Genomic DNA, 27,181 nt, shown 5'->3' with positions numbered 1-27,181 from the left:
CAAGCATTCTTTTTAGAGTACTTCCATATTTTGCTTTAAAATAATTAATAAACAATATCGTGGGCACTTAGTAAGCACTTTGTCACAATCCACAACACAAAATGAACGTATTTATACACTCTATAGCTCTAAACACTTTAAAGACACCTTTTTCACATTTAAAATTGACAAAATAATTAACTCAAAATTTCTCAGCTGTTATTTTTATAAGTTTACCATAGGCAACTAATAATACACACTATCATGACAAGGACTACAATGACGTCACAACTGTCAGCTGAAGCGCGGGAAGAGGCGAACGTACGTCTTAAGCCCCGTTCTCAAAACAGCGACTGTCGCCAGCAACACTTCAAAAGAACCAATCAGATTTGTACAAAATTCAAACAGCTGCGTCAATTTTAAATTTAGTACAGCTCCCATTGGTTGTTTGAAATGTCAAACTGTGTCGCCCGCAACACGACGCAGTTCTGAGAACGGGACTTTATGAGGATGAGCAATCCTATTAGTTTACCGTTCTTGGGAAGTACCGTATGATCGAAAAAAAATGGGATCCAGTTGGCTTGGAAATGACGATCCGATGACATTTCCCATATAATTTTACATTATAAAATGACAGCGATCTTCATTTCATACCCATCGCCGACGCCGTTTTTATTCGATCATACGGTACTTCTTTTAACAGAATACCTACGATTTGACTAAATCAACTTTATGGATATATGGGTTTACTGCATGTTGAGTCATGTGTATTTTGTTAAGAGAATTGCTGCTATTGGAAATTTCATATGGAACTGTATATCATAACAACCCGTAGACAAACTCCGTTTATGTTATACCGTATGATAGAAAAAACGGCGTCCAGTTGGCTTGGAAATGACGATTGATGATCCAGTTTTAATATTTCTATAATAAGTGTAATTTATTTTGACAAGTTTAATGTCAATTTTTAGTAAATGACATCTAGATACTTTAGAGACTGACCTCGCCGAAATTATAATCGATTGTACTTCCCCCAGCCGTCTTTGACGCCGTTTTTTTTTTCGATCATACGACATCTTCACTTGGTGCGTGTATAATCGTTCTTATATTTTTTTTAACTCCATTCGTTGTTTCATCTAATTTTAATTTTTTTTTTTGTATAGTTATCTTAATTTTACGGTCAGTATTAAGCAATCTCCGATGTGTAATTCCAATTTTAGTAATTATTTATTGTATTAACTCCATTTTTTATGGATTAAAAATGATCACAAGTAATCATTCAATTTGAGCACACTACACCAAAACACTCCTTTTATCATTCTAAAAGTTCTAACGATATGGCATGTGTTATTTTTTTGATAATATTTTGGAAATTTCATAATATATAAAATGATAAAACAAGCGTTTTGGAATTGTGCGAACAAAAAGAGTGGAATATATATATTCCAGCCTAAAGGTGTGTTGTTATATTTATCAAATTTTGTGCGGACCTATCCCATGGAATTGTATACAAATTAGTGTACCTACTCAAAGTATCTAAATGTTTAGAAATATATGTATTTTTTTCTTGTACTTAATACGCGTATACATATCCTGTTAAAGACAAACTAACATTACTATAGTTTTTAGGGTAAATAATTTTTGTAACATTAATTTATAACATTAGACCAAAGCAGTTTTTGAATATATAATTTTATTTTTTGTTATTTATAACAATATTTATTACAATAAAATATATTTTAAAGAATTAGAAATTGCTTTTCCATTTAAACTGCCTAGTAAAATAGTGGCATAATTGTTTGAACATTCTGTATATGAGATATCCAAATAATCATTCTATTTAAAAACATTACTAGATTATATCCCAACTTTTTATAGTATGAATAACCGTTTTAGCCAAAAAGTTTAAATACATAATAGATGATAATAATATTAAAATTTTGATGCACTCTGTACAAGCCAATTAAATTGTAAGGAGGATTATCTCCACCCCTCATAATTGTAGGGAAACGCTAAACTAATTAATAAAAATATAAAACCCTATCAAGAAACCTAAACCAGATTTTTTCGCACATGTGTTTTACTAGTTGCATAATTATTTTTATTAAAATCATATATAAAAGTATTACATGTTTTTGAAAAGGCCGGATAGTCCTGGCAGCTTAGGCCTTTATATTAATTAAAAAAGTATATGATTAGAGCTAACTTCAGATTGTTCAAATAAATTTGACAGTTATTTTTTTTTGTTATTTAATATTTTTGACAGTGACAGTTTATCAAAAAATCCTACAACGAGTTTGAAAAGCCGGAATTTACATTTTTTCTAAGTTCTGGAAAGCATTTATAATTTAGACTTTCATTTGCCTAAACTAGCAGATAGAAAGCTCTAATTATGAATGTTTTTCAGAGATGTCCCAGCACGTCCGAGTTAGAGCCGCTCTATATCCCTCAACAACTATACTTACGACCTTTGGCGAAGTTAACCATTTCCCTGCAGCTTCCCAATGTGAAGAAACTGGGAAAAAGCGTCTCTCATTGGGAAATTATGGATAGGCTGAAAGAATTGATTAAACCCGACGAATTTACCGTGTTAAAAGTCACGAAAACGACGCTTGAATTTGTTAGATTCGAAGCAGAAGTTGAGAAGTATTCGAAGTTAGAGAGAATTGTATCAAAGATTCATAACAAAATGATCAAGCTTAAAGAATTTAGTGAATTGATGCGTGTACGTGCGGCAGAATACCAGTCTGAATTCCCCAATCGCAGGATGTGGGATGCTTTTTTCTCAGAAGCTAAAGACATGAACGAAATGAAGCCCGGTGAAAGACCGGACACTATTCATATTGCTAATTTACCATCTAAATGGTTTGTCCCGTACCATTTAAGCAATGAGGAGGATGTTACACCATCAGGTGAGTGTCTTTAGTAACAATTTACACGTAAAAACTTTCTTCATGTTATTTTTTATTTTAGAAAAAATTTTCTATAAGATCTTTGAAAAATTTGGTAACATCCGATACGTAGATATTCCAATTTGTGATCCTTATCGTAAGAAAATGAAAGATCACATATCTGGCTTGAAGTACTCAACATTTGAAAAAATGGATTGGTTTGAAGGCTATGTCCAGTTTAAAGATTATATGGGTAAGAACGTAGTCTTAATATTGTTTTATATATCTTTCTGCACTAATAATTTTTGAATTTTAGGGTTTACTAAAGCAATGGATCATTTTCGTGACAAAAAATTGGTTCACAAAGAAGAAGATGGCGAAATGGAAGTTGAAATAAAAGTTAATTTTGATAAAACTAAACATTTAAGGTAATACAGTTATTAAATAAATGTTCAAATAGTGATTATAATTTAATTTAAATTCTAGTGATGCTTCTATAAGGCGTAGGGAAATAGTGAGAGATCGATTGGTTAAGAAAGCTAGAGAAAAAGAAGAGAAAGAGCTGAAAGAACTGGAGGAAAAGAGAAAACAAGAAGAGGCAGAAAGGTATACTTTGTAACTTGGTATAATTGGTATATATTATTGGGTAGATATTAATAATCTAAGTTAAAGGTTTTATTTTGGTATCAAACGTAATCATAAATAATTATTGGAATGTATTGGCACCCAAATAAAACCAAACATGGTATTTTTACTGAATAGTTTAATATATAACTTCCTTTTTTTTGTACTGTGCTTTGCTGCAAGAGCTTTGACTAATAAGTAGTGAGAAGTGAGTAACATTTTCTAGAAAAAAGGAAGAAAATATAAAGACGCAGAAGGAATTACGGCGTAGAATGAGAGAAGAAAAGCGCAAAGCGAAGTTAATGAAGAAACTGGAGATAAGCGGTTCGGATGAAATCAACCAAAAAATTGCTAAAGAAGAAAGGAAATTGATTAAAGTTCAAAGAAAATTGGAAGCTATTAGACTGGTTGAGGAACTCTTTAGGAGAATAAAGGTATTTGAATGAAATATAGTTATATGAGATTATTTGAAGAATTTTAAATTTTTTTTTCAAGTAGATATATTTAAAAATGTATGTAAATGATTAAATTAATTGGTGTATTATTTGGATATTTATCTTAGTGAAAAAATTATTCAGTGTTGAATGTTACGTCTATGTACCAAGTTATTTAAGAAACTTGCCACAGGGACTTTTTTGAAGAAGAAATAAATTTAGATTTTCTTTTAGTTAAACATTTTTTGGCTTTGACATTTTATTTTACAAATTTCATTGGCCTGTTTTTTAGAAGAAACGTTTTTCTAGCTGAATTTCTGTAGTTATTGATTAAATATTATACAAGGTGTTTGTAAAAATATAAGAAATACATTTAAAGTACTAAAACAAGCTGACTTTGTATAATGTTCGTTATTTCTATAATTTTTAGGAGAAGAATTATGGTGATGTTCAAAATTATAATGTTTTAGAAGGTGGAGGAGAAGAGGTATGTTATTGTTACGCTATTTTAATAATAATTCTTTATTTCTAAAAACAATACAAAAAAGTGTAGAAAATTACTCAACATTTATGATCGATAATGCTATTTGTTTTAATTGATTTTTTATTATTGTAATTTGTCTATAAATTTCAAGCTTTATTTTATTTAAAAGTTTTCATCCCAATTTTTACAAATAGGTATTTAAAATAAGATCGAAGAAAATGGCATTGTAGTAGCCTATGAAATGGCAATTGCTGATACTTTTTCTTGCGCCTATATCTATATTTCTTGAAAATTCACACAAAATTATTAAAATGTAATATTTTAATAGAAAAAAAAGTAAGATGCATATCTGTTCAGTACAGAAATTATATGATCGAGAAAACGGTGTCATAGTTGGCTTGGGAATGACGATCCGCTGTCGTTTTATACGTAAAATTATATGAATGTCATCGATGGTTATTTCCAAGCCAACTTGACACCTTTCTTTTTGATTTTATATTTTCCGTTTATTTCTATCTATTGGTTTCAAGGTAAGACTATAGTCTGTTCAACGAAAGGTTCAATAACAGTGACAGTTGTGTCTGTCGTTTTAATCCACAGGTAAATTGTATTTTCTGTCATTTTTTGGTTTTCGGCTGTCGAAATCCTCCCTGAGGGTGCATCCACACTATCCTAAAAACGGCATAACGGCGTAACGACCTTGAATCGATTTCCAGTAATTCTATTGACTGAAAAAATCATCTGTCAGAAATTTTATCTGTCAAATTCATCTGTCAAAAATGTCAGCCAATAGAATTACTGGAAATCGATTCAAGGTCGTTACGCCGTTACGCCGATACGCCGTTTTTAGGATAGTGTGGCTGCACCCTGACTTGTTTGACAGACTTTAGTTTCAAGTTAAACATATTGTTAGTGCTACTAATAAGTACCTACAATTTTTAAACATTTTTATCAAATTTTAGTAAAACTATTAAAAAGAAATGCTACGTGTGATATATTTTTGAAATCTGAAAAAAACTGTGTTATCTAATACACTTCTAATAAGAACTTCTAATAAAGTACATCTACTGGATCTGTGTCTATATTAAATAAACAGCAATATATTTTATAAATCCCTACCTAAATAGAAGCGACAGAAAACACTCCGTCCACTCATTTCATTGGCTACTTGCAAATTTGTCGATTTTTTATTGATGGGACGCGTTGTCTAATTTTTTACGAGAAACATCGGGAGAATATCGTTTCCCCCCTTTACGGATGCCTCGTAGCAACAGAACGGATAGACGTACTATACAGTGTATCGTCGTATACCGTCAGTCTACAAGCAAAACACTAAATTGGTACAAAATAAACTGTTAACTCTGTACATTATTGTAGCTAAAAAGACTGAAGAACCACAGTGAATTAGACTTCCTTAGCCAAAAAGAAAAACTTCACCATGCCGTTAAAGGCAGGGTAATGCTTAAAAGCATCCTATCCGATGGCGTCAAAACGAAAAAGTATATTGAATCGTCCGATTCTGACTTGTCATTGGACGAAGATCATCGTAAGTCTAACCTATTTTTGGTGTTTTTACTAAGACGAATCATCGTACTAAGACGAATTTCAGGCGTACAGAAAGTGAAAAATCATCCGCTTCGTTCCAACGTACATCCCGCCGATTTGATGTTCGAAGACGGGCCTTCTCATAACATGTACGGTTTTCCTTATCAGCCTGTGTTTACGCCGTTTCCTGCTCCGTTGTTTCCCGAAATTGACATTTACTCCATGTATAGGGGCAGAGGGAGGGGTATGGGTAGAGGAAATATGCAAAGAGGTAAGTCAATTTAGCAGCAGACTTTCTAGAAAAACTGTCACGCTTTTTGCAAGAAACTTACCGAAAACCTAGTATACTTGAAAAATGAATAAAAATCATAAAAAATAGTACACTTACATGTGAAAAATCTAGTTTTGATGATATGTGAAAAAATTGAAAAAAAACTGTTGACTGTCCTTTAGACGTGAAATTTCTCTTTATTTTTCCGCTACCACGGTCTGTATCCTCAACTATATGGTTTCCAGTCGTAGTTCCATTTATTATTTTAAGTAATATTATTCAAAAAATTGAGAAGTTGTAGTACAAAAAAAAAACTTCATCTGTCAATGACAAACAGCAGTATGTCCACAGCACACAAGAACCAACTTCTGTTAGGTTAGGTTGATTGTCTACCGCCAATGGACATACAGCACATAGAAAGTCTAAGATATTTTCACCATTTAATTCGAATGCGATAAAATGTATTTAACACGTCCTTTCTGCCATCATATTGTAACTCTGTGTATGTAGTTTGCAATGCCACTTTTGGTTGAAAATCTTAAAAAGTGGGCAAAATGCATTTGGTAAGTCTACTCCTCAATTAAAAAAAATAATTTTAAAAAATCATTTATTTTGATACACCCTGTATACCGGGTGCGTCTCAAAAGTGGCTCTCCCCTATAACTTTTTTGTTTTTTTTTCAGATAAAAAAACGTGATTTGGTATGTTAGTATATGAAATAAATTAGGATTGGTTGATGTATTCAATTCTTTTCGGTCACTTCCTGTTTCACCGGAAATGACAACAACTTTTGATTTCTAAATGACACCCTTGGTACTTTTTACTTCATTTGATAGAAAATGAAATATATAAGAATAGCTTTTAAAACGTCCTTCGACGTTGTGCGATGCCTATTCGCCATTGGTTTCGTTCATTCCAGTCTCCGCCACGCAGATCCCTTGAGCTCATCGCCTTCTTGACACCCTCCATCCAGTTTGTCCTTGGTCTTCCCCGCTTCCTTCTCTTTTGTGGAAGCCAGTTTAGTACCTTCTGAGGCAGTCGCGTGCTGTTTTCAATTGGGCACTCTCTATTTCCTCTACTATAGTTTTTTGTCTACCCATTTTGTTTTGTTTTGATAGAAAATGACTTTTTGAAAAGAATGACGTAGCGTATGTCAACTTTTGACATTATCAATTAAAAAATAGCATTTTAAATTTTAATTTAGAGTAGGGATAAATGTAATAAAATTATTGTTTTTTTTATCAGTTAAAATATCTTGGTATTCATACATTAAAATTTCATACCCGAGAAAACATTTTCAGTTTAATGGCTGGTTCATGCTTCCTATCTTAACTCTATTCAAGAAAAATCACAAAGGACTAATACTCGATGTACGAATCAACCATAAAAGTATGGATTATTCTTTAAGTTTATCAGAAGATATAAAATTAGGCCTAACTTTACGCTGTAGTTCTATTTTCGAGACTGCGTAACATACTTTTTTCAATTTTTAAGAATATTTTACTTCTTCAGGTGGTAGAGGAAGAGGTAGAGGAAGTTATAACAACCGTGGACGTGGTAATGGTGGTGGGGGAAAACGATCTTACCCGCCAGATGTTTATGAAGAATATTCTACACATTACAACCCCAAAAAACAACGCAGTTACAATCGCCGGTAATTCCTAGAACTATCATTGAATAAAAAGATTAAAGAAGGAGTAAAATAGTATCCCTATATTCATGCACTAATGTCGGAAATAATCGCAATCCTCCGATTAGTTAAACAATCAATTAAAAAATTTGTTTAGAGTTTACTAATTATCTTTTATTCTTGCATTTATTTACTACTTGTCGAAAATAATTGGGATACATCAGTTTTATGAATTTTTCTTAGTTGATTCATTATAGCGTGTCTATATTTTTGTTATTAAATAATTACATTAAGTTACTCATTCTTATTAGAAATATACAGGGTGGTCCGAACTGTAATCCGGAAACTTCGGCAGCATATTCTGCAGATAAAAATAAGTAAAAAAGTTCGTGTATGTATGTCCTAAAATGCTTAGTTTCGGAGATACAGGGTATAGAAGTTTCATTTTTATTTTGATTTTTTGCAAATAATTTCTAAGTAACGTCAATATTTTAATGAAAATTGGTATCTTGGAGTTTTTTGACATGAGAAATTTGATTTTGATGTCCATATGACTCCTACTTGTAGAGGGCGCTACCTACATATTTTTAAACTGGTTTGAAGAGTAATAACTTTTCGTCCGTACCTGTATTAAACAATTGAGTAAAAAATAGGCATTTACATCGTTTTTTTACGTAAAAAAGGTCTCTTGGTAAAAATCGCTACGAATAATAGGTCTCGAGATATTTGGAATTGAAATTATCAATACCTGTCATCATTGACATAAATTAAACATGTTGGCTAAATAGTTATTAGACTGAAATCATAAATTTGAAATGTTTTGTGCCAAAAGTTCAACAGAAACTATTTTATCATAATTTTTTCTTTAGGATTAATTTGAAAAAATAAAAAGTTCCCAAATTTATCATTTCAGTGAAATAATTATCTATCAACATGTTTATTTTTTGTCAATAATGACATGTATTGACTAATATTTCCATTCTTAATATCTTGAGAACGGTTGCTCGTAGCGATTTTTACACAGACATTTTTTATGTAAAAAATCACGGAAATGTACGGGTTCTATACAGGTACGGACAAAAAGTTAATACTCTTCAAAACAGTTAAAACACATGTAAGTGGCACCTCCTACAAATAGCAGTCATATTGACATCAAAATCAAATTTCTCATGTCAAAAAACTCCCAGACACCAATTTTCATCCAAATATTGACGTTACTTCAGAAATTATTTTGAGAAAATCGAAATAAAAATGAAACTTCTACACCCTGTATCTCAGAAACTAAGCATCTTAGGACATACATTTATACAAACTTTTTTACTTATTTTTATCTGCAGAATATGCTGCCAAAGTTTCCGGAATACAGTTCGGACCACCCTGTATACTATAAATGAATGTAAAACAAACCACCAAAAATTATTGCTTTAAATTTTATCATGTTAAAAAAAATAGAACGCCACTAATAGACGGGAATTCAAGTCACTCATATTCTTCGCGGTCTTGCAAATTTTATTCTTCTTTAGTCTTTTTACTCAATGTTTATTGTACTACTTACTACACACAATTTCTATGACATTTTTTACCAAAATAAAATATATTTTTTTTATAGTTCGCGTTCATATACTCCGCATAGCTCTAGACGAAGTAGGTCAAACAGCAGAAGACGCTCATATTCTCGTTCTAGAAGTCGTAGTTATTCTAGAAGAAGATCGTCCAGGTCCAGATCGAGATCTAGATCAAAATCTAGGCGATATAATAACAAGAGATACGATAGTAGGGATAGGAGTAGGTCGAAAAGTAACAAGAGGAAATCAAGGTCGAAATCTCGGGACAGAAGCGTTGCGAAATCTAGGTCTAAGTCTAGAAGTAAAAGTAGATCGAAAAAACGTAAATCTAAGAGCAAATCTAGGGATAAGTCGTCTAGGAAAGATAAAAGAAGTAAAAGCAAATCTAGGTCAAGGTAATTATAACTGTAATTGGGATAATTTACATAAAAAAATATGTGTGTGCACTATGTGCGCATATTTGAAGTAAAACTTCTTACTAACACCTATAAAATTGAAGGATTTATTTTTTTATGAATGCTTTTTATAAACTTCAAAAAAATAGAGTTAATATAAAACCGTATACTATTCTAGCTTTATAATTTTATAATGTCTTTTAATTTTTATTAAAAAACGAAAATTCTATCACCCAGCTGGATAGCTGTGGACATTAAACCAAAATACTACTACATCTATATCTCTGACTACTACTAACTGCTACTAACCCAAGAACAGTTAACCTAATAGGACTGCTCATTCAGCCGAAAGTGTCTGCCAGGTGTATGCGAAAACTCTTCGCTTTGTGACGTCATTGTAGTCCTTGTCATGATAGTGTGTGTATTATTGGTTGCCGTATGCGAAACATTCATTATTTGGTTTATTCATTTAAACGCCTTATATGTCTGCAGTATAGAAAAAACTGTATAAATCGTATTAAATATTCGCATACTGCATTTTTAAAAACAGCCGTTCCTAGCATTACCTTTTGCAGCCATTCTTTTTAGAGTAGTTCCATATTTTGCCTTAAATTAATTAATAAACAATATCGTAGGCACTTATAGTAAGCACTTAGTAACAATCCACACAAAATGAACGTATTTTATAAACTCTATAGCTCTAAAAACTTTAAAAACACCTTTTTCGCATTTAAAATCGACAAAATAATTAACTCAAAATTTCTCAGCTGTTATTTTTATTAGTTTACCATAGGCAACCAATAATACACACTATCATGACAAGGACTACAATGACGTCACAACTGTCAGTTGAAGCGCGGGAAGAGGCGAACGTACGTCTTATGAGGATGAGCAATCCTATTAGTTTACCGTTCTTGCTACTAACCAACAGTTTGTTTTGTGTGGTCTGTGGTCTGTTTTTATTTAAATGTTTTGTTCATTATTCATGTTGGGGATCTTTATTTAATTTAATGTTAATCGTTAGGTAACCAGTATTTCTTTTGCATAATAAAAATTGTCACTCTAAGTTTTACATAACCAAATTGTCACTCTAAATTGTCTTGTCATTATTCAATATTCAATTCGTTATTTGAATTCTCAAATTGTTGTTAACAACATTTTTATCTTAAAATAAAAATTTAGTCAATCACAATTGTTTATCTCCCTCATTTACCGGATTAATCATACAGAAATTACAGTTCAATTACAAACAATTCATTATTTATAGTGATTTACAATAATTTTATTAAATTATACGAATATTCTCGTTGATTATTGGTTTGAAATAAATATAAGTGTCCTCCAATGAAAATGCGAGTTACTAACCAGTGACGTAGCAAGGCGGGGGCGGTCGGGGCGAGCCGCCACGGGCGGCGACCTTCCAAGTACCTGCGGGGCGACACAGAAATGTTATAAAGGCGGCGGACGGATTCTGTAGGGGCGGCAAACCTCTCTCCTAGAGGTTCTCCGCCCCGGGTACCCCTAACTCACGCTACGCCACTGTTACTAACTGTAAATTATAATTCTGAGCTTCGTTATTAAGAAGCTATAAACCTATTGATGAAAATATGCATGAAATCAGGATTGGTACAGTATCAGGTTTATTATAGAGATTTTCTTAGCCGCATATGGCACAGATCGTTACCCAGTGTTACCATAAGCTTATTTTTCATCGGGGTATAGATTATTACGAAATAGCGGGGTTAAATTGTTTTACAAAGAGGTAGATCTACCCCGATTGGGGTAGCTGTGCCAACACTGCCGCTATCACTTTTCCTCTCGCTAGCTCGCGCGTGTATCACGGTCTTGAATTTTTACTGCCAACGCGTGTAAAGAAGTTTCACTTCAAAAATACCAGAATGGCAATAAAGATACATCAAAATCACAGAGTACCCTAGCTAATTCAAGCTTCAAATTTTTATTGCAGAGAGAAGTCAGTGGATTCATCCAAGTTTATGACCCCACGGCAGTTATCTGAACAAAAATCACAAAACACCAGAAGCCGCAGTAAATCATGGTCACTTCCAAAAGAAACCGACAAAAGTAAAAGATCTTGGTCTAAAAGTCCTGAACAAGATGCCAAGTAACTCCTTTTAAAATTACAAAATTGTTAAAAAATTAAAATACATCAACAACTCATAATATATAGATTCTAGGTTATTTTTAAAAAAAAGTCTAATCTACAATAAAACAAGTCGTTTTATTTTCGTAACTATATATTTATAACATTAATATATCTGGCCATAAAATAATCTAAAAGTTTCACAATATGCCACTCCACTAAAACAATTAAAATATATTAAACATTTAAAATTAATTTTTGTAAAAATCACCTGTTTTAGTTGTCATAAGGAACGTTTTTGTTTTAAAAAAAGTGTCGAAAATCCTACAAGTAATGTAGTGCCGTTTTTATTAACTTAGCATTGTCGTTAATTTTTAGAATACATTAGTATCAAGTGCCTTACCTTAAATAAAACGTCACAGTGACCCTTGAAATGATATATTTTTGAATATTAAAAAAAATTAAATAAATGACAGAATTTATTATTTCACGGGCCACTGTGACGCTTTTTTTTTCGGTCGTAGGGTATGATGGAATGATTAGTCAATAAAGGTTAGAGTAAAATTAAAAGTGGCAAATAAATATGTACAAGAACACTTTCTATCTACATAATACCGAGTGTTTTTAATACAGCATAAGATAAATATAATTATTCAGACGGTGAAATCAAATTTTTATTTGAAGTTGTTTGATTTATTTTTCTTGAGAATTAGAACTAAAAATACTCTAAAAACGTTCTAAATTTTAAATTTATTGTTTTGCTGGTAATTTTAATATTTGACAGATAAAAAGCAAGTCTGACTAGTTATATTTATTTAAAGTTGTAGAGTTAATTGTACTGTACTTCACGCCATGGCAGAAACAGGTAATGAACTATGCTTTGGCTTGGTTTTGTTGACGAAAATTTTAATACAACCGTTGAAATCTGCCGAAATTAGAACATATCCTCCACAGCCTTTGGTATGTTGTTCCACCAGTGGGTCTTCCACCTGGAATGTTTAAATAAAATAAAAATATGACAATGCTATTCTCATTATCATCAATTTTTTTAATACATATTTAAATTCTTAATAACATGGTAATGTTAAAAAGAATATCTTTGAAATAAACTCCAAATAAAATATTTGCCAAATAAGTCCATCCAAGATACCAGAGTTATTTCATTTTGAAAATTAAAAAAAATGATTTTTTGCTTAAACTTTGAAAACTACTGGATCTTTTCTGGGTTTTCTTTCTTGTAAATTTAATCTAAGGTAATCGCAAAACAATTTCCATTGCAAATGATCAACTTGTTGATGGATTGTGATGGTTGAGATTGTGATGGATTTATGAGATGAATCTTAATTTAAAATTGACAAAAAATATATTTATTATATCATTTTTTAAAGAGTTTTACGTTTTATTTTTAATTTAATAACTAATATTTTAGTGATTAATTGATTTATTTGTTTTATAGCTTATTTGAATTATTACATATTGGCAAAAACTAGTCCATTATGAAGATTATTATAAGCGTTATTATGGGTTATTTATTTATTGATGTACATCTTACAACGCCATAAATGGTAATAATAAGTAAGAGGCAATGCACTTACTAATAATCACAGAATTTAATAAAACCTAACTTTGAAAGCGGTATACTGTGCTTATCAAACAAACTTACTTTTCTGACTGCAGTCAAAGGTAATAAAGGACCTTTATTGTCACGTTCTTGTTCAAAATAGTTTTAAAAAACAGGGAAGCCACAAGCTCTTTGCTTCGACTGTTTAAATGCTTCGGCATATTTTCAACACACAAATTTCAAGAAATGCAATACAAAAACTCGAAAATTTAGTTCTTAAAAGAACTGTTAGTGCTTATAAGTGCAATTTTTAAAAAAAGACTACGAAATTAGGCAAAAAACGAGAATTACTCACAAATATTCAACAACACGATATTATACAAAATAATGACTGACACTAGGATAATTGTCAAATAATGAAGGACAACATTATTGAACACGGCACAATGTGACCAACATAGCGATAATAAAATAATTCGGTTTAAACCTTTGAGTAAGAAGACTAAGGAAGGAGCATAATGCTATCCATGTATTCTATTCTCTAGGGTGGGGATCCTTGACAGTTCTGTTTGACGATTCATTTGACACATTTGAATTTGATTTGAAATTTTGAGGATTTGTCAGTCTTTACGGAGCTTATTTTATATTATTTATTATTTATTCTACTACTGATAGTTGTATAAAGGTAGTAAATCTAGATGGAAATTGTGGCAGCACTTAAATTAACAGTGACACTATCGCGCTTTATCGAAAAAGACTCTAAAATAGTTGGTTGTGTAGCGTGCGGTAGATCTCGGCAAAAATTGAGTGAAATAATGGAACAACTTTTCGCTAGTAAGTGACTATATAATATACATACGTCTAGTAAACCGATCATTTATGAAATTCACTTAAATTAACCAAATTATATATTTTTCTTGAATTTTAGCTTTTATTTATTACTTGTCAAAGATTAGATGTCAAAGAATTTAGATACGTTAATTTGACTTACCTGCTTCAGTAGCGTATCGGATGTATGTGGTAATAAATACTTATTATAACTTATCTATTTTTATTAGAATTATATATTTTAATGACAATTTTAATAACTACCAACATTTATTCACAACGTAAAATAAAACAACAAATTATTGAGTCTACCCCACGTCTACCCTACATCATAGTTTTACATTTTTTAAATAAAATTAGAACGACACTGATAAACCGGAATTTAAGTCGGCCATATTTGAGGCCCATCGCGGTGTACGTAAGATTTTTGATATGCTCCTTCCTTAGTCTTCTTATTCAAAGGTTTAAACTAATTTTTGCAGCTTTAATCTAAATAAAATATCTGTTACAATCATTTGCTCTATAAACTAAAATGAAGACCTGCTCGGTATCTTAAATTATACAACAAATTTAAACATTTTTGCCAAAATTTCATTTAGTCAGGTTTATAGACTTTAGTATCAATGTCGATATGATTGATGACGTGCATCGGAAAATGTTTTGCGATTACTATACTACCTATGTTGTTATATTATCAGAAATTATGTTTTTTAAATAACCAACAAAACAAAATCAAAAAATTCAAAATGTTCAGATTTTTTTTCGCGATAAAAATTCGCGCACTCGCAAATTTGCATTTATTTAAGACTCACCCTGTATATACGTCGATATAGACTTATAATAATAAGTGATTAAAAGTATATTTAGTGGGGTTACCTTATTGGTGTCTTCACCATGATTACTGTTTCTATTTTGATTATCCTCCAACATTTTGATTATGACCTCAGGGTTGGGCGCAAAAACTGCACACGTGACCACAGCGTTGTGTGCCTTTATGGCTTCCCAGAAATCGTTTCTGTCTCTCCTAACTGATGAAAACTTTGAATAGTCATGATTCGTTTTCCAAATATAAATATCCCTATTCTCTGAACCGCTCACTATATATTTTCCGTCGTGACTAAAGTTTCCTTTGATTTGGCTGCTTCTATTTACATATCCTGCAATAAAAATAATATATAGCATAGATAAAAAAAAAACAGAGTCACAGTGGTCTTTGAAATTACAATAATGTTTTCTATGGCTATACGAACTTCGAAGTGTTGCCTCTCTTACCTTTTCCTTTGTATTTACAAGAGACATTTAGATCTCTAAGGTCGTAGAGCCGAATCCTACTGTCATTCGAAGTGACAAGTATTTTGTCTTCACCGGGCATAGGCTCAATTCCAGTGACTTTTCTGCCTATGGCATTTCTGCCTCTTGACGGTCTCACGTGTATCTGAGTATGGTATTTCAGTTGATCAGTGCTGTGAAAGAAAGAAATTTAGTCTAACCTAGTCATCTTAAAGTATGGACCTTAGCTATACAGAAGCAACAGTAAGCGTCGGCATGTGCCCCACACTTTGGAATTACCGTGCCCTTTAACTGTCAAAATATGTAACTAATGTCAGAAAATCTGAGACACAGACTTCAAAAAAGAGTAGTCTTACTGTCGCTTCTGTAAAGCTAAGCAAAGGTATTCTGTGGTATTAGCATATAGATAAAGGAAACAAGTTTAGATTGGAATGCTCGGCTTGCTGCCAAAAGTTATAATTGTTTTGGAGAGCATACGTTGTAGGGCGCTGCTATAGCGGTTGCTAAGAACAACCGCCAAACAAGAACAGAAATAATTTTCTCTTGTCAAAGTCAGAAACTTCAAAAATTATAAAATCTTTCAAAGTTTAAACCGCCCACATTGAAAAAATACGGAAAAGTGTTTTAACGTCCATTTTCAAAGGAATTATTGCTGTCTTGTGAGTTAAATTTAAATTTTATTTACTGAAACCCGTGATAATTGTGAAAAAGTGGCATTAGAAACTTAAAAAGCTGTGTGAACTGTGAACTGCAAACATCGTGGATAGCGGTATAACGTCGGTCTCCAATGTTTCATAGGTATATCATACAGGTCCTTATATAAAATAAAGTTTCTTATATGCAATACACTGTATTTTATTTAAAAAATTAAAAGAAAAATTTGAATAATTAATATTTGACCACATAATTTCGGAATCACACCGAAATTATCAAAAGCTTTGGAGAGCGACCGTTGTAAGAAAAGCGCCAAATAGTATTTACATTGTCCTTATGGTCAATTTCCAATCTAAACTTCTCGTTTCTCTTATCTACGGGTATTAGGTATTTTACCTGTAAAATATACATCGGCCGTCGTATGTACCCACGACGGCAAATTTACCATTTTGACAGAAATTCGCAGCCGTTATCAACTTTGAATTACCTTCAACTTCGTTCCACACCGCCACCTGCGAATATTAACAATAAATTTTTCCTACTTCAAATTGTTGTATCATAATACCTTTTTATCTGGAATATTCCATAACCTCAGCTTACCATCCAAGGAACCACTAAGGAAGTACCTATCGTCTTTTGGATGAAAACCGATTGCTGTTACGAAATCGATATGTTGAAAACAACACAAACATTCCTTTCTCGATATATGCCACAACCTAAGAAAATTTTACTTGGTTCATTTGAACTACTAGAAAATTACTAAGTATGGAATGTTCAGCCATCGTTCAACGTCACGTCATATGTTGTTGAACTCTCTCACTCACTTGCCAACCAGATGAAAGAGATTGGTGACGTCATTACGGAATTTCGTAAATTACTGCATATTCTTTTTAGTAATTGTCCTTGTCATTTGACTTGGGGTTATAATCCTAGATCATATATATTTACGTGGATAAGTAAATCACGATGGAAACTGTCCCAAACATATCAACGACTTCCATTTCTCTTCTTTTTTTGTTGCACACGCGGTGCTTCTACTCTATCTATCCTTGTCGAGGACTTATCGCCCACGCGTCAAATTTGATATTTGAACAATAATTGAATGTTACTGTCACAAAAATTAAATTATATAAAAAATAAATTAGCTACTCCGTACGAATATCAATATTCTTAGGAAATCTTACCAGAAAGTATGCATGTGGTTTAATATACATAAAAGAACAACTGAATACTTGCCTGTGAAAAGATAATTCGGGGACATTTATATTAGAATTTCCACACACCAAACACTTTCTTGTCATTTTTACGAGTATTTACCAAAAATTAAAACCCAACGAATAAAAAAATAGAAATATAATTGCACAAACTAAAAATATTAACTTCTCACTGAACACACTTGCATCCTTGGCTATATAAAGGCTGTCGAGATAAAAGAGTAATTATTAATACAATGTTTAGGTATAAAAAACGCAAAAAACAAGCGTCGTTACACAATGGAAATAACATTATGACATATGATTATGACAAGATTATGATAATATGATGACAGTGAAAAGTTGGTTTCCATAACAATGTATAATTTGTACTTTCTAAAGCTTGATTTTCATGCAACCGTTATACGTTGGTCCAACGGTGCTCTGATTGGTCATAGCGTTTTCGCGCCACTTTTCATCCGTAAATATTTTACTTCAGCCCATCTTCAGCCCGTCAACGGACCCGTTCATACGATAACGGACGTTTTGACACTTTTTTGACAAATTTAATCTAACCTTAATAAAAATATAAGTAAAATAGCAAAATCCTTATGGAAATGAAAATATAAAATGACACCAACGTATATCCGATAAACGGAGGCATGAAAATGCAATAAATTTAAAAACTGCGTTATTTTCCAACCAATCAAAGTCTTTAAATTCTACCAATAAAATTAATATCGTATCAACGTATCGTCGGACAACGGATGCATGAAAATCAAGCTTAAACCGGATAAAATTGTGATTATTTTGGAAATATGTACCACTTTTAATGCGCATGTGTAAAGTTAGGTCGTCGAGAAAGACAAACTTATTGAACGTTTCATAAGTACAATAAAGAAGGTTTGAAAATGGCATGTCGTGATGTTGGAGTCATATTTTTTAATGCTCAACTTATGGCGTTGATTTCGTTGATCCACGTAAGTATATATGATCTAGGGTTATAATTTTATTGACGGACAGCGATCAATGTCAAAAATAAATTTTGATTGTTGCTGTAAAACAAAATTCAATTTTTTTTATTGCAAAAATTCCTCAAAAATTTAACCAAAATGAACAAGAGCTCATAGCTAAGCTTAGAAATTATTTTTCTCGAGAAAGTGACGCTGGTGGAACACTCTTGCCCGTGGACGCCGTATATGAAGTAAGTGCAATGCAAAGGTGTAATATTAGTATGTAAAATACAAATTGGTAGTGTTTTAACTAATATAGCGAGTTGCTGATGGGGCTTTAGAAATAGGAATTTCAACAGTACAAAGGGATCAGTTCAAGAAAAAATGGATAAAAGCCTAAAAAACGGAACTCGCTCAATCAATAATATAAGAAGGTACTTAAAATTTTCTAAACAATATGAACTGATCTCAGACACACCCTAAAACTTATAATTAACACATTATGATGATGTAACGATGAACGATGGCTGAACAGTCTTTATATAGTTTTGAAATTACATACCTAACAGTTTTATCCATACTAGACGACAGTATAAAATGATTTTTAGACCAAGACACGTCCAAAAGATCGGAGGTGTGTCCTAGATAGGTACAGAAAGGTTTTGGCATAAAAATAATTCTGCTTGCTTCGTCGGAACTTAACGCCTCCAGTGCTGCCAAGTTTGTGTAGTCTGCCGAATTATGTGAGCCTAGAGACTCCTGTGAAGGCGTTGGAGATACTTTTTGTGCATTATATTTCGTTCTCATGTCCTATTTTTTTGGGGAAAACAATAATTAAAATCTATAATTATAAAAACTCAAAAGAAAAAAAAAAAAGTCTAAAGAATAGGTATAAAATTGGCGAGCCCGCGAAAAGTTTCAATATGAATTATGATGACTTCATGTTCATTAGTGGCATTTTTTAATGTGGGTAGGTTTTTTTTAATTAGTGGCATTTTTTAATCAAAAGGGTTACCTTCTTTAAACCTTTTTGTGAAATGCTTTAAAAGATGCAATACAATGTTACCTGAAAGAAAGGTACCGCGTCTTTCAGAACCCATATCCTAAGCACTTTACTTTGTCCAGCCGTGGCTAGCAATCGACCGCAACTAGAGAATTTCATGCACCATATAGGACCTTCGCTTAGTTCGTCTTTCAGCTCCTGAATATGTTCGATTTTTTCAAACTCATACGGTCCTTTATGGGAATTCGAGGCCTAAAATCCAGATCTTTATATGTATTACAGTCACTAAAATTTCTTTACAATACCGGGTGTTTTTCAATAGTGGCTCACCACTATATTTTTTTTTATTTTTTCAGATAAAAAAAGATATTTGATATGTTAGTATATGACATAAATCGGGATTGATTGGAGTATTCAATTACATTTGATTTAATTATAGAAAAATGACATTCTGAATAGAATGACATCGGCTTTTGGCATTTTCAATTAAAAAAAATAGTATTTTATATTTCAATCTAGAGTGCCATGGATTAATTTTTAACTTAAACTATTAATTTTTAATCAAGAAACTTGGGAAATATGGATTTGTACGTCTAATGTTTTTCGTGTCTTGTCCTGGCCGGTTAAAAGATACCCAAATCGTATTTTTAATCATATCTCAATTTTTTCACATAGAACAAGGATGGCTTATGAGCATATTCGGAAAAAAACATTTTTTTACGAATATTTTGGTACCACACACTTACTATTTCGAGTCAAATTGTCGTTCATCTTACATTTATTTCAAATAAACCATATGCGAAAATGTCAAAAGTTTGACATATGATACGTCATTCTGTTCAGTGTGTCATTCTCTATAGAATAAAGTAAAAAAAATACCGAGGGTGCCATTTAATAATAAAAAGTTGTAGTCATTTCCGGTGAAACAGGATCTGACTAAAAACAATTGAATACGTCAATCAATCCTAATATACTAACATACCAAATCTCGTTTTTTATCTGAAAAAATAAAAAAGTTATAGGGGACGAGCCACTTTTACGACGCACCCGGTATAATAAAAATGTAAACAGTTCCCCTGTGTCAACCTGCTCCGATAAACAAAAATACCTTTAGCTTGCAGTTTTGCTCTCCAGGATGCACGTTGTCTACGATATCAATAATATCTTCTTTATGCCTCGCGTGTGACACTTCATGGGCAATACTTTTGGCTTTGTGCATGGCTTTCTTTACATTATTCCCTAGGAACCTCTTTAGTTTGGCCGTTCTTTTTCTGACACCTAAATTTAAAATAAAATTAAAAATCTTCGAAATATTAATATAACAACTAACTAACCTGCATGTTCATTCTCATCAACGATTGGTATATCAGATTTCTTGATATCCACACTCTCCTCATCACTTTCCTTTTCTTTTTCCATGCTTGAAGAACTGACATATTCCGAAGTTAACCTCATAATATGGAGGGACAATGGGTTAATACACTGGGGTAGTTTATCCTCGGCTACACTTAATGGTACCCTTTCACCTATATCGCATTAAGTAAAAGTAGTTCAAATGTACCACAAATAAAGAGTTATACAGTGTACTGAAAATACTCCATATCAGCTTTCCGATTTGGTATTTGTGCTCAAAATTTTCATAAAATATACCAGAAAGACTATAATAGCGCACATTTTAAAAATACTTTCGTAAATATACAGGATGATTCAAATGCATTTTTAATCTAAAGTTGTACTAGGGTAACCAGTTACTGGCATTTTCTATTTTTTTTCAAAAAATTTCCGTCAAAAATGCTCCAAATATACCGGGTGCGTCTCAAAAGTGGCTCACTCCTATAACTTTTTTATTTTTTCAGATAAAAAACGAGATTTGGTATATTAGTGTTTTGTAATGTAATGTTAGTATTAGTATTATTGACGTATTCAATTATTTTCGATCACTTCCTGTTTCACCGGAAATGACTCCAACTTTTGATTTTTAAATGGCACCCTCGGTATATTTCTACTTTATTCGATAGAAATTGACACTCTCAATAGAATGACATATCATATGTCAACTTTTCACATTTTCCCTTAAAAAATAATCGTATTTTAAATTTCAGTCTAGAGTGCCATGGCTGTGTTAAAAACACTAATTTTTAATGAAGGAGCCTTGGAAAAATAGATTTGATCGTCTTCTGTATGTCATGTCTTGTCCTGTCCGGTTAAAAGATGCCCAAATCGTAGTTTTAATCATATCTCAATTTTTTCAAATGGAACAAGGGTGGCTCATTAGTATATTTAGAAGCATTTTTTACAAATAATTTGGTACCACACATTTAGTATTTCGAGTCGTTATGAACTGCATATTACAATTTCAAATAAACCATATGCGAAAATGTCAAAAGTAATCTAAAGTTGTAGGAGGGTAAACTACCCAGTTACTGGCACTTAGCCAGTTATTGGCATTCAGCCAGTCATTGGCACTCAGGCATTTTTTTTTCCAAAAATTTCAATTTAAAAAAAAAAATTCGCGGAAAATACTTCGTAGGCGTGTTTCTGAGGTCGAAATATATTACCCTTAAAAATATTTGCACTTATTTAAGACTCACCCTGTATATCAACAATATTTTTAAACAAATTTTGTTAATGTCAAAAAGGAAACCTGATATAAAGTTTCTTTTGGAACACCGGGTCACCTGCTTGTATAAAATAATATGCACCTGTGTCCAGATTTAAAACAGTCACTTGTTCCAATATTTCCAAATCTGACAGTTGTTTCCCGGAGTCCGTGTGCGTTCGGACTTTCATATTATTCGGATACAAGAGATTTTCATCCCCGGCAGATTTTCGACGATCTTTCGAATTGTGACGGCTCGACGGTTGATTTGTCCCTCTTAAATTTATAAAAAATTGAGATAATTCAGATCAGAGACGGGTTGTTATTTAATTGTCTTATTTTAGAACTGTTATTTAGAAATAACAGTTTGCAGCAGTTGTTTCTGCAAGAAAATTACAGCTATGAAAATAACAGGCTCGCAATAACAGTTGTTCAAAAAAATAACAGTTATAAAAACATACAATAGGCTGACATCAACATATAAATAAAAATAACAGTCTGATGATAGTTTTACCAGACTTGTAACTGTTGTTACTTCCAAAAAATAACAGATATAAAAATAACAGTCTGATGATAGTGATGTCTCGTTCTATAAAGTTGGTTTTGATCCATCCCCAGTTTTATCAGACCCGCAACTTTTGTTACAAATTTAAATTAAAATTTAATTGGATATAACAGATATAAATATATTAGCTACATGTTTGAGATGGAAAGTTGGGATCATTACGTCACGATATTTTACCCAGGGGGGTGACAGTGAAATAGGAAAATTGGAAACAGTCATTAGTGTCATTCCTGTCATTCTCCTCACGACAAGTATGGCCGCCTAGACAAGGACAGCATTGTTTTTGTCTAACTATTGTCTAACTTCACAGTTTAGAATTGACAGATTTCAGTTTCAGAGACAACTTCAGATTTGTTCTAGAACAAATTAGAAAATATTCGACGCCATTTTAATTCATTCCGTTTAGTTGTGTTTTGAAAGTTCAATTTAATATTTCGGCTGAAATTTATAAATATAAAGGTAATAAAGTATATAAAATATATATTACATGAAGAATCCTGGGGAAAATGACGTTTCTGCAGTAGTAGGTATGTCCCATGCATATGAAAAATAGGTAGTAAATAAACACTGTTTTTACATTTTTTAGATGCAAGAAAATGATGTTATAATCTCTTTGATCGGCGATTTTTTTGAAAATGGAAACAATTTACAGCAAGGTAAGATCATTTTTAACTATAGCCAACATTAGTTATCTCCAATATGTGCGATTTATTATCAATAATGCAATAAATCGGACTGATAATCTGATTATGTTATCCGACTAAAAAGTCTCTTTTTGCTTCTTTTTGATTTATAAGCCAGGTCTCTTTGGGAATAATGGACGCATTTTTTAAACAGTATATTTATATTTTATAACTATTGATATTTTTACATTGTTAATTTTAGTATAAAAAAAAATTGTTTTTCTGTTTTCAGGTTTTTGTATAAGGCTCCCGTTTTCATGTTCTTGTGTCCGTTTTCTGTCCTTGAAGTCTGCGAATACGTGTGTTTATTTACAAATTACTGTAAGTCATGCTTATACCTTAACTAATTTATGTTAAAAGTGCATATAATTAACTAATTGGTATTGAAACAATACTATCCTCTATATATTTATATTTATTTAGTCACGTTGTTCCATATTTCAAATAAATATATGTGAATAAATTATTTTTTGGTTTTATTTATGAAAAGAAAAAATACGAAACACATTTGAACTGAAAGAGGGCCCGCCATCGAATAACCGGAAACGGAAATGAAAGTTTAGCCATCATGTCCTTATCATGTCAACCTGTCAATTGAAAAATTAGTTCTCCAGACGACAACGAAGGCTTTCGGTGGCGTATCGTGTTTCCACGATTTAATACAGAGTTGACACTTCTTTCTAGTTAATTATTTTATGATTTTACCTAGCAATAGTTGTTACTTAAAAAAATATCAGATATGAGCCGTAGCTAAAGGAAACAACTTTAGATGGGAATGCTCGGCTTGCCACTAAAACATATAATTGTTTTGGAGCGCATACGTTGTAGGGCGCTGCTATAGCGGTTGCTAAGAACAACCGCAAACAAGAACAGAAATAATTTTCGCTTGTCAAAGTGAGAATCTTCAAAAATTATAAAATCTTTCAAAATTAAAACCGCCCTCATTGAAAAAATACCGAAAAGTGTTAAAAGCGTCCTTTTTCAAAGTAATTATTGCTACCTTGTTAGAGTTTAATTTAAATTTTATTTACTCAAACCCGTGATAATTGTGAAAAAGTGGCATTAAAAACTTAAAAAGCTGTGTGAACTGCAAACTGCAAAAACCATCGTGGATTGTGGCATTAATGTCGGTTTCCAATGTTTCATCAGGTATTTCATACGTGTCCTTATATAAAATAAAGTTTCTGATGCAACACACTGTATTTTATTTAAAACATTAAAAGAAAATAATAATAAATTTGAATAAATAATATTTGGCGACATAATTCCGGAAAAAGCCGAACCGCTCTGAAATTATCAAAAGCTTTGGGAAGCGACCGTTGTAAGAATAGCGCCAAATAGTATTTTGATTGCCCTTATGGGCACTTTCCAATCTAAACTTGTTTCTTTTATCTATGGATATGAGCAGTCCACTCATTACGATGTCTAGTGTTTTTGCCTCACATGCCGAGTTTTTCCAGGCTCGCAACAGTTACAGTTGTTTAAAAAAATAACAGGTATGAGAATAAGAGTGCTCTAACATCAATGTCTCAATTTAGACGAATGTAAGTCACAGTGTCGTCGCAACAAGAGTCGCGACTGTTATTATCGATTGGTAACATACAGATTTTATCTTTTTTTTTCTTTATTTTGTTGCCATTGTTATCATTAAAGATTGTGGGTAAAGATTAGATCATACTACTGATGTAATTATGATGTTTTGACTGTTAGAAATAAAATCAATAAAAATAACAGACACCTGTTATTTCTAAATAATAACAGGTCCAATAACAATAGTTCCATAACAAATAAACAATTTCACTGTAACAGGCTTAGTAACAGCTTCAACTGTTATTTAGAAATAACAGTTTTGCCCACCAATGCCAGTGAATCAAATAACAATAATAACACAGATTATACAAACCTATGTGGACCCAAACTATAGTGTCCCACGCTGCTTCTATTTGAGGCCTTGCTGATAGTACTAGAATTGTCTTCTGAAGGAGTTGTCAACCTGTGACATAAAAATAAAATTCAAAAATTAAGAAACTATAATAATATTGAGCTCTGCACACCTTTCAGGTCCTGAAAGTGTATGTTCTAAGACACTTATAGTAGGTAGAATAGGTAGTTTATGTGATGGTATACGCCCTTTGATACTCTGACTATCCAGGGGTTTAACGACAAATTGTCCTTTCGAAACCTACAATTTAAAAAAGTTATTACATTACCAATTTTTAAATTCATATAATATTTGATTGTAAAAAAATCTTTTTTAATACATTGTAATACTAGATAGAATAGTTTAGGAACAAAATTTTAAACAAACCTGCGATATATCTAAACTGTGACCAGATTTTAAGGTAGAACTTTTAGAGTCATCAGACGCCATCAGTACCTTATCTGATTTGTATGACTTGCTTGTTGATACAGATGGAAGTTTGTCTAAAGAGTGTTCAAACTCGCGGGTCAAGGATTCTATCGTACTAGCGGGACTAGCCAAATTAGCGGATGGGAAAGCAGCACTAGAAGCTGACTTCTAAAAAAATATACAATAGTGCAATCATCTACAAACTCAGCTAAAATTTTCTTACAGTCAAAATTAACAAACTACTGGCATTCTTATTTTTCTTTTTACGCCTCGGTGGTGCTACTGGTATATCAGAATTTTGTGAAATTTTTGGCTGGACTGAACCAGAAGCTTTAGCGCTAGCAATAACATCAGGTTCTTGAAGAGGAGTGGACTTTTCAGAGTCTGTTGTAAATTGCTTGGTACCTAAAATATGAATTTCAAATAAAACACCCTGTATTATAATAAAATAAAAGAATATCAAACCTGTAGAAGATAAAGCATAGGTACTGGGATATTTTTTTGAGCTTTGAGTCGATTCAGAATCTAGAGAACTTGAAGATAGAGCTGACACTGACATTGTTTTCCTTGTATTATCTAAAAAAATATTTCAAATTATTCTACAAATTTTTTGAATTCATTGGTAATAAATACCAGAAGTATTGTTTAGGACTCTCATTAATCTTACGGAATTAAGACTTTGCAAACTCATAGTATCTTGTTCTATCACCCTAAAAGGATGTGATGTTCTACTCGAAGCAGCATACACACCTTCAACTGAAGATGTTTGACTATTTGAAGGTGTGACATTGACACCAAGTTCTTCATCATCGTTTAGTTTCTGACGAAGTTCTAATTGAACAAAACAAAAAATTATCCTAATTTAATGTTTATAAAATAATACCTTGAAATTTGCGTCTATTGCTTGATGGAAATGTACTTTGTGGTGCTGTAAATACATTGTCGTTTTTATCTTCAAAACTTTTGGCATTTTCATTTTGGTTGTTTGAATTATTGTCTTTGGCTGCTAAAAAATTCGGAACAGAACTAGACCTTTTTGTAAGACTTTCATTCGACACTTTCCTAGATTTGTTTCTAAAAATAACATGAAATTGTTAAAACAAATACCCCTATTTTAGACGTAAAATTATTAAAAATCTTCCACCTATTATTGCACTGAAAACTTGTATTGCAAATCAAGATACCTATAAAGAAATGACACTTGTTTCTATTGTTTATAAACTTTGTCAAACGCTTTGAACCGTCAAATACGAACGGAACATTTGCAAGGCATTCATGGGAGTTTATTTAGATGTAAGTACAATTTTTAATTAGCTGTGATATCATTATACAATCTTCATACCTTGTACCGTGATTGGGAGTGATATCCTCTGCATCGTAAAATTCCTCCGAGTCGCTGCTGCTAGACATTCTCAGTTTGTAAATACATTTCACACTAATAATTTTGCTAAAATCAAAGCTCCAGCTAAAATTATATCACATTCAACTTAAAAAGAAAACAAAAAGCATTTAAAAGGGACTTTATTTACTAAAAGTCCAGCCATTTACCGTCAACTGTCACATTTTCTCGGTAAAACAGAAAA

At 32.0% G+C, this 27,181-nt stretch overlaps 3 protein-coding genes across 7 annotated transcripts in view; 2 read left to right on the top strand and 1 right to left on the bottom strand.

Moving 5' to 3' along the window:
• The first annotated feature begins 2,235 nt into the window (after positions 1 to 2,235).
• On the top strand, positions 2,236 to 12,043 carry LOC115885159 (A-kinase anchor protein 17A). 3 transcript variants are annotated; one of them, XM_030903958.1, is made up of 12 exons: positions 2,236 to 2,312; positions 2,387 to 2,891; positions 2,953 to 3,123; positions 3,187 to 3,298; positions 3,357 to 3,476; positions 3,721 to 3,928; positions 4,359 to 4,415; positions 5,790 to 5,958; positions 6,022 to 6,228; positions 7,741 to 7,882; positions 9,468 to 9,818; positions 11,785 to 12,043. In XM_030903958.1, exons 2-12 carry the CDS (start codon positions 2,525 to 2,527, stop codon positions 11,942 to 11,944), a joined length of 2,064 nt encoding a protein of 687 aa, XP_030759818.1. In that variant the 5' UTR covers positions 2,236 to 2,312; positions 2,387 to 2,524; the 3' UTR covers positions 11,945 to 12,043. The 3 variants fall into 3 exon arrangements, with proteins under 3 accessions (XP_030759818.1, XP_030759817.1, XP_030759819.1); XM_030903959.1 differs by having other exon boundaries at positions 2,253 to 2,306; XM_030903957.1 differs by having other exon boundaries at positions 2,250 to 2,891.
• A 17-nt stretch (positions 12,044 to 12,060) lies between these two features.
• LOC115885158 (WD repeat-containing protein 44) lies at positions 12,061 to 27,157 on the bottom strand. Of its 2 annotated transcripts, none has more exons than XM_030903955.1 (18): positions 26,941 to 27,157; positions 26,482 to 26,672; positions 26,232 to 26,429; positions 26,064 to 26,174; positions 25,822 to 26,003; positions 25,557 to 25,766; positions 25,303 to 25,430; positions 25,152 to 25,241; positions 22,080 to 22,276; positions 20,736 to 20,927; positions 20,510 to 20,679; positions 19,465 to 19,653; positions 18,961 to 19,208; positions 16,818 to 16,968; positions 16,649 to 16,764; positions 15,581 to 15,771; positions 15,185 to 15,465; positions 12,061 to 12,908 (listed from the first exon to the last, which is right to left on the bottom strand). In XM_030903955.1, the coding sequence occupies exons 1-18, from the start codon at positions 27,006 to 27,008 to the stop codon at positions 12,765 to 12,767; spliced, it is 3,057 nt and encodes a 1,018-aa protein (XP_030759815.1). In that variant the 5' UTR covers positions 27,009 to 27,157; the 3' UTR covers positions 12,061 to 12,764. The 2 variants fall into 2 exon arrangements, with proteins under 2 accessions (XP_030759815.1, XP_030759816.1); XM_030903956.1 differs by having other exon boundaries at positions 22,104 to 22,276.
• Positions 26,782 to 27,181, top strand: part of LOC115885160 (synaptic functional regulator FMR1) — a 30,274-nt gene continuing 29,874 nt past the window's right edge. For both annotated transcript variants that reach the window (XM_030903961.1, XM_030903960.1), the window contains exon 1: positions 26,782 to 26,891. In XM_030903961.1, coding sequence (XP_030759821.1) covers positions 26,874 to 26,891 — 18 coding nt within the window. In that variant the 5' untranslated portion in view covers positions 26,782 to 26,873. The remainder of the gene's footprint in view (positions 26,892 to 27,181) is intronic.

The sequence above is a fragment of the Sitophilus oryzae genome, unplaced genomic scaffold (genome assembly GCF_002938485.1).
Source record: "Sitophilus oryzae breed Bouriz unplaced genomic scaffold, Soryzae_2.0 scaffold_376_pilon_pilon, whole genome shotgun sequence".
Lineage (NCBI taxonomy): Eukaryota > Metazoa > Arthropoda > Insecta > Coleoptera > Curculionidae > Sitophilus > Sitophilus oryzae.
This window is presented reverse-complemented; position numbering and strand designations above follow the sequence as displayed.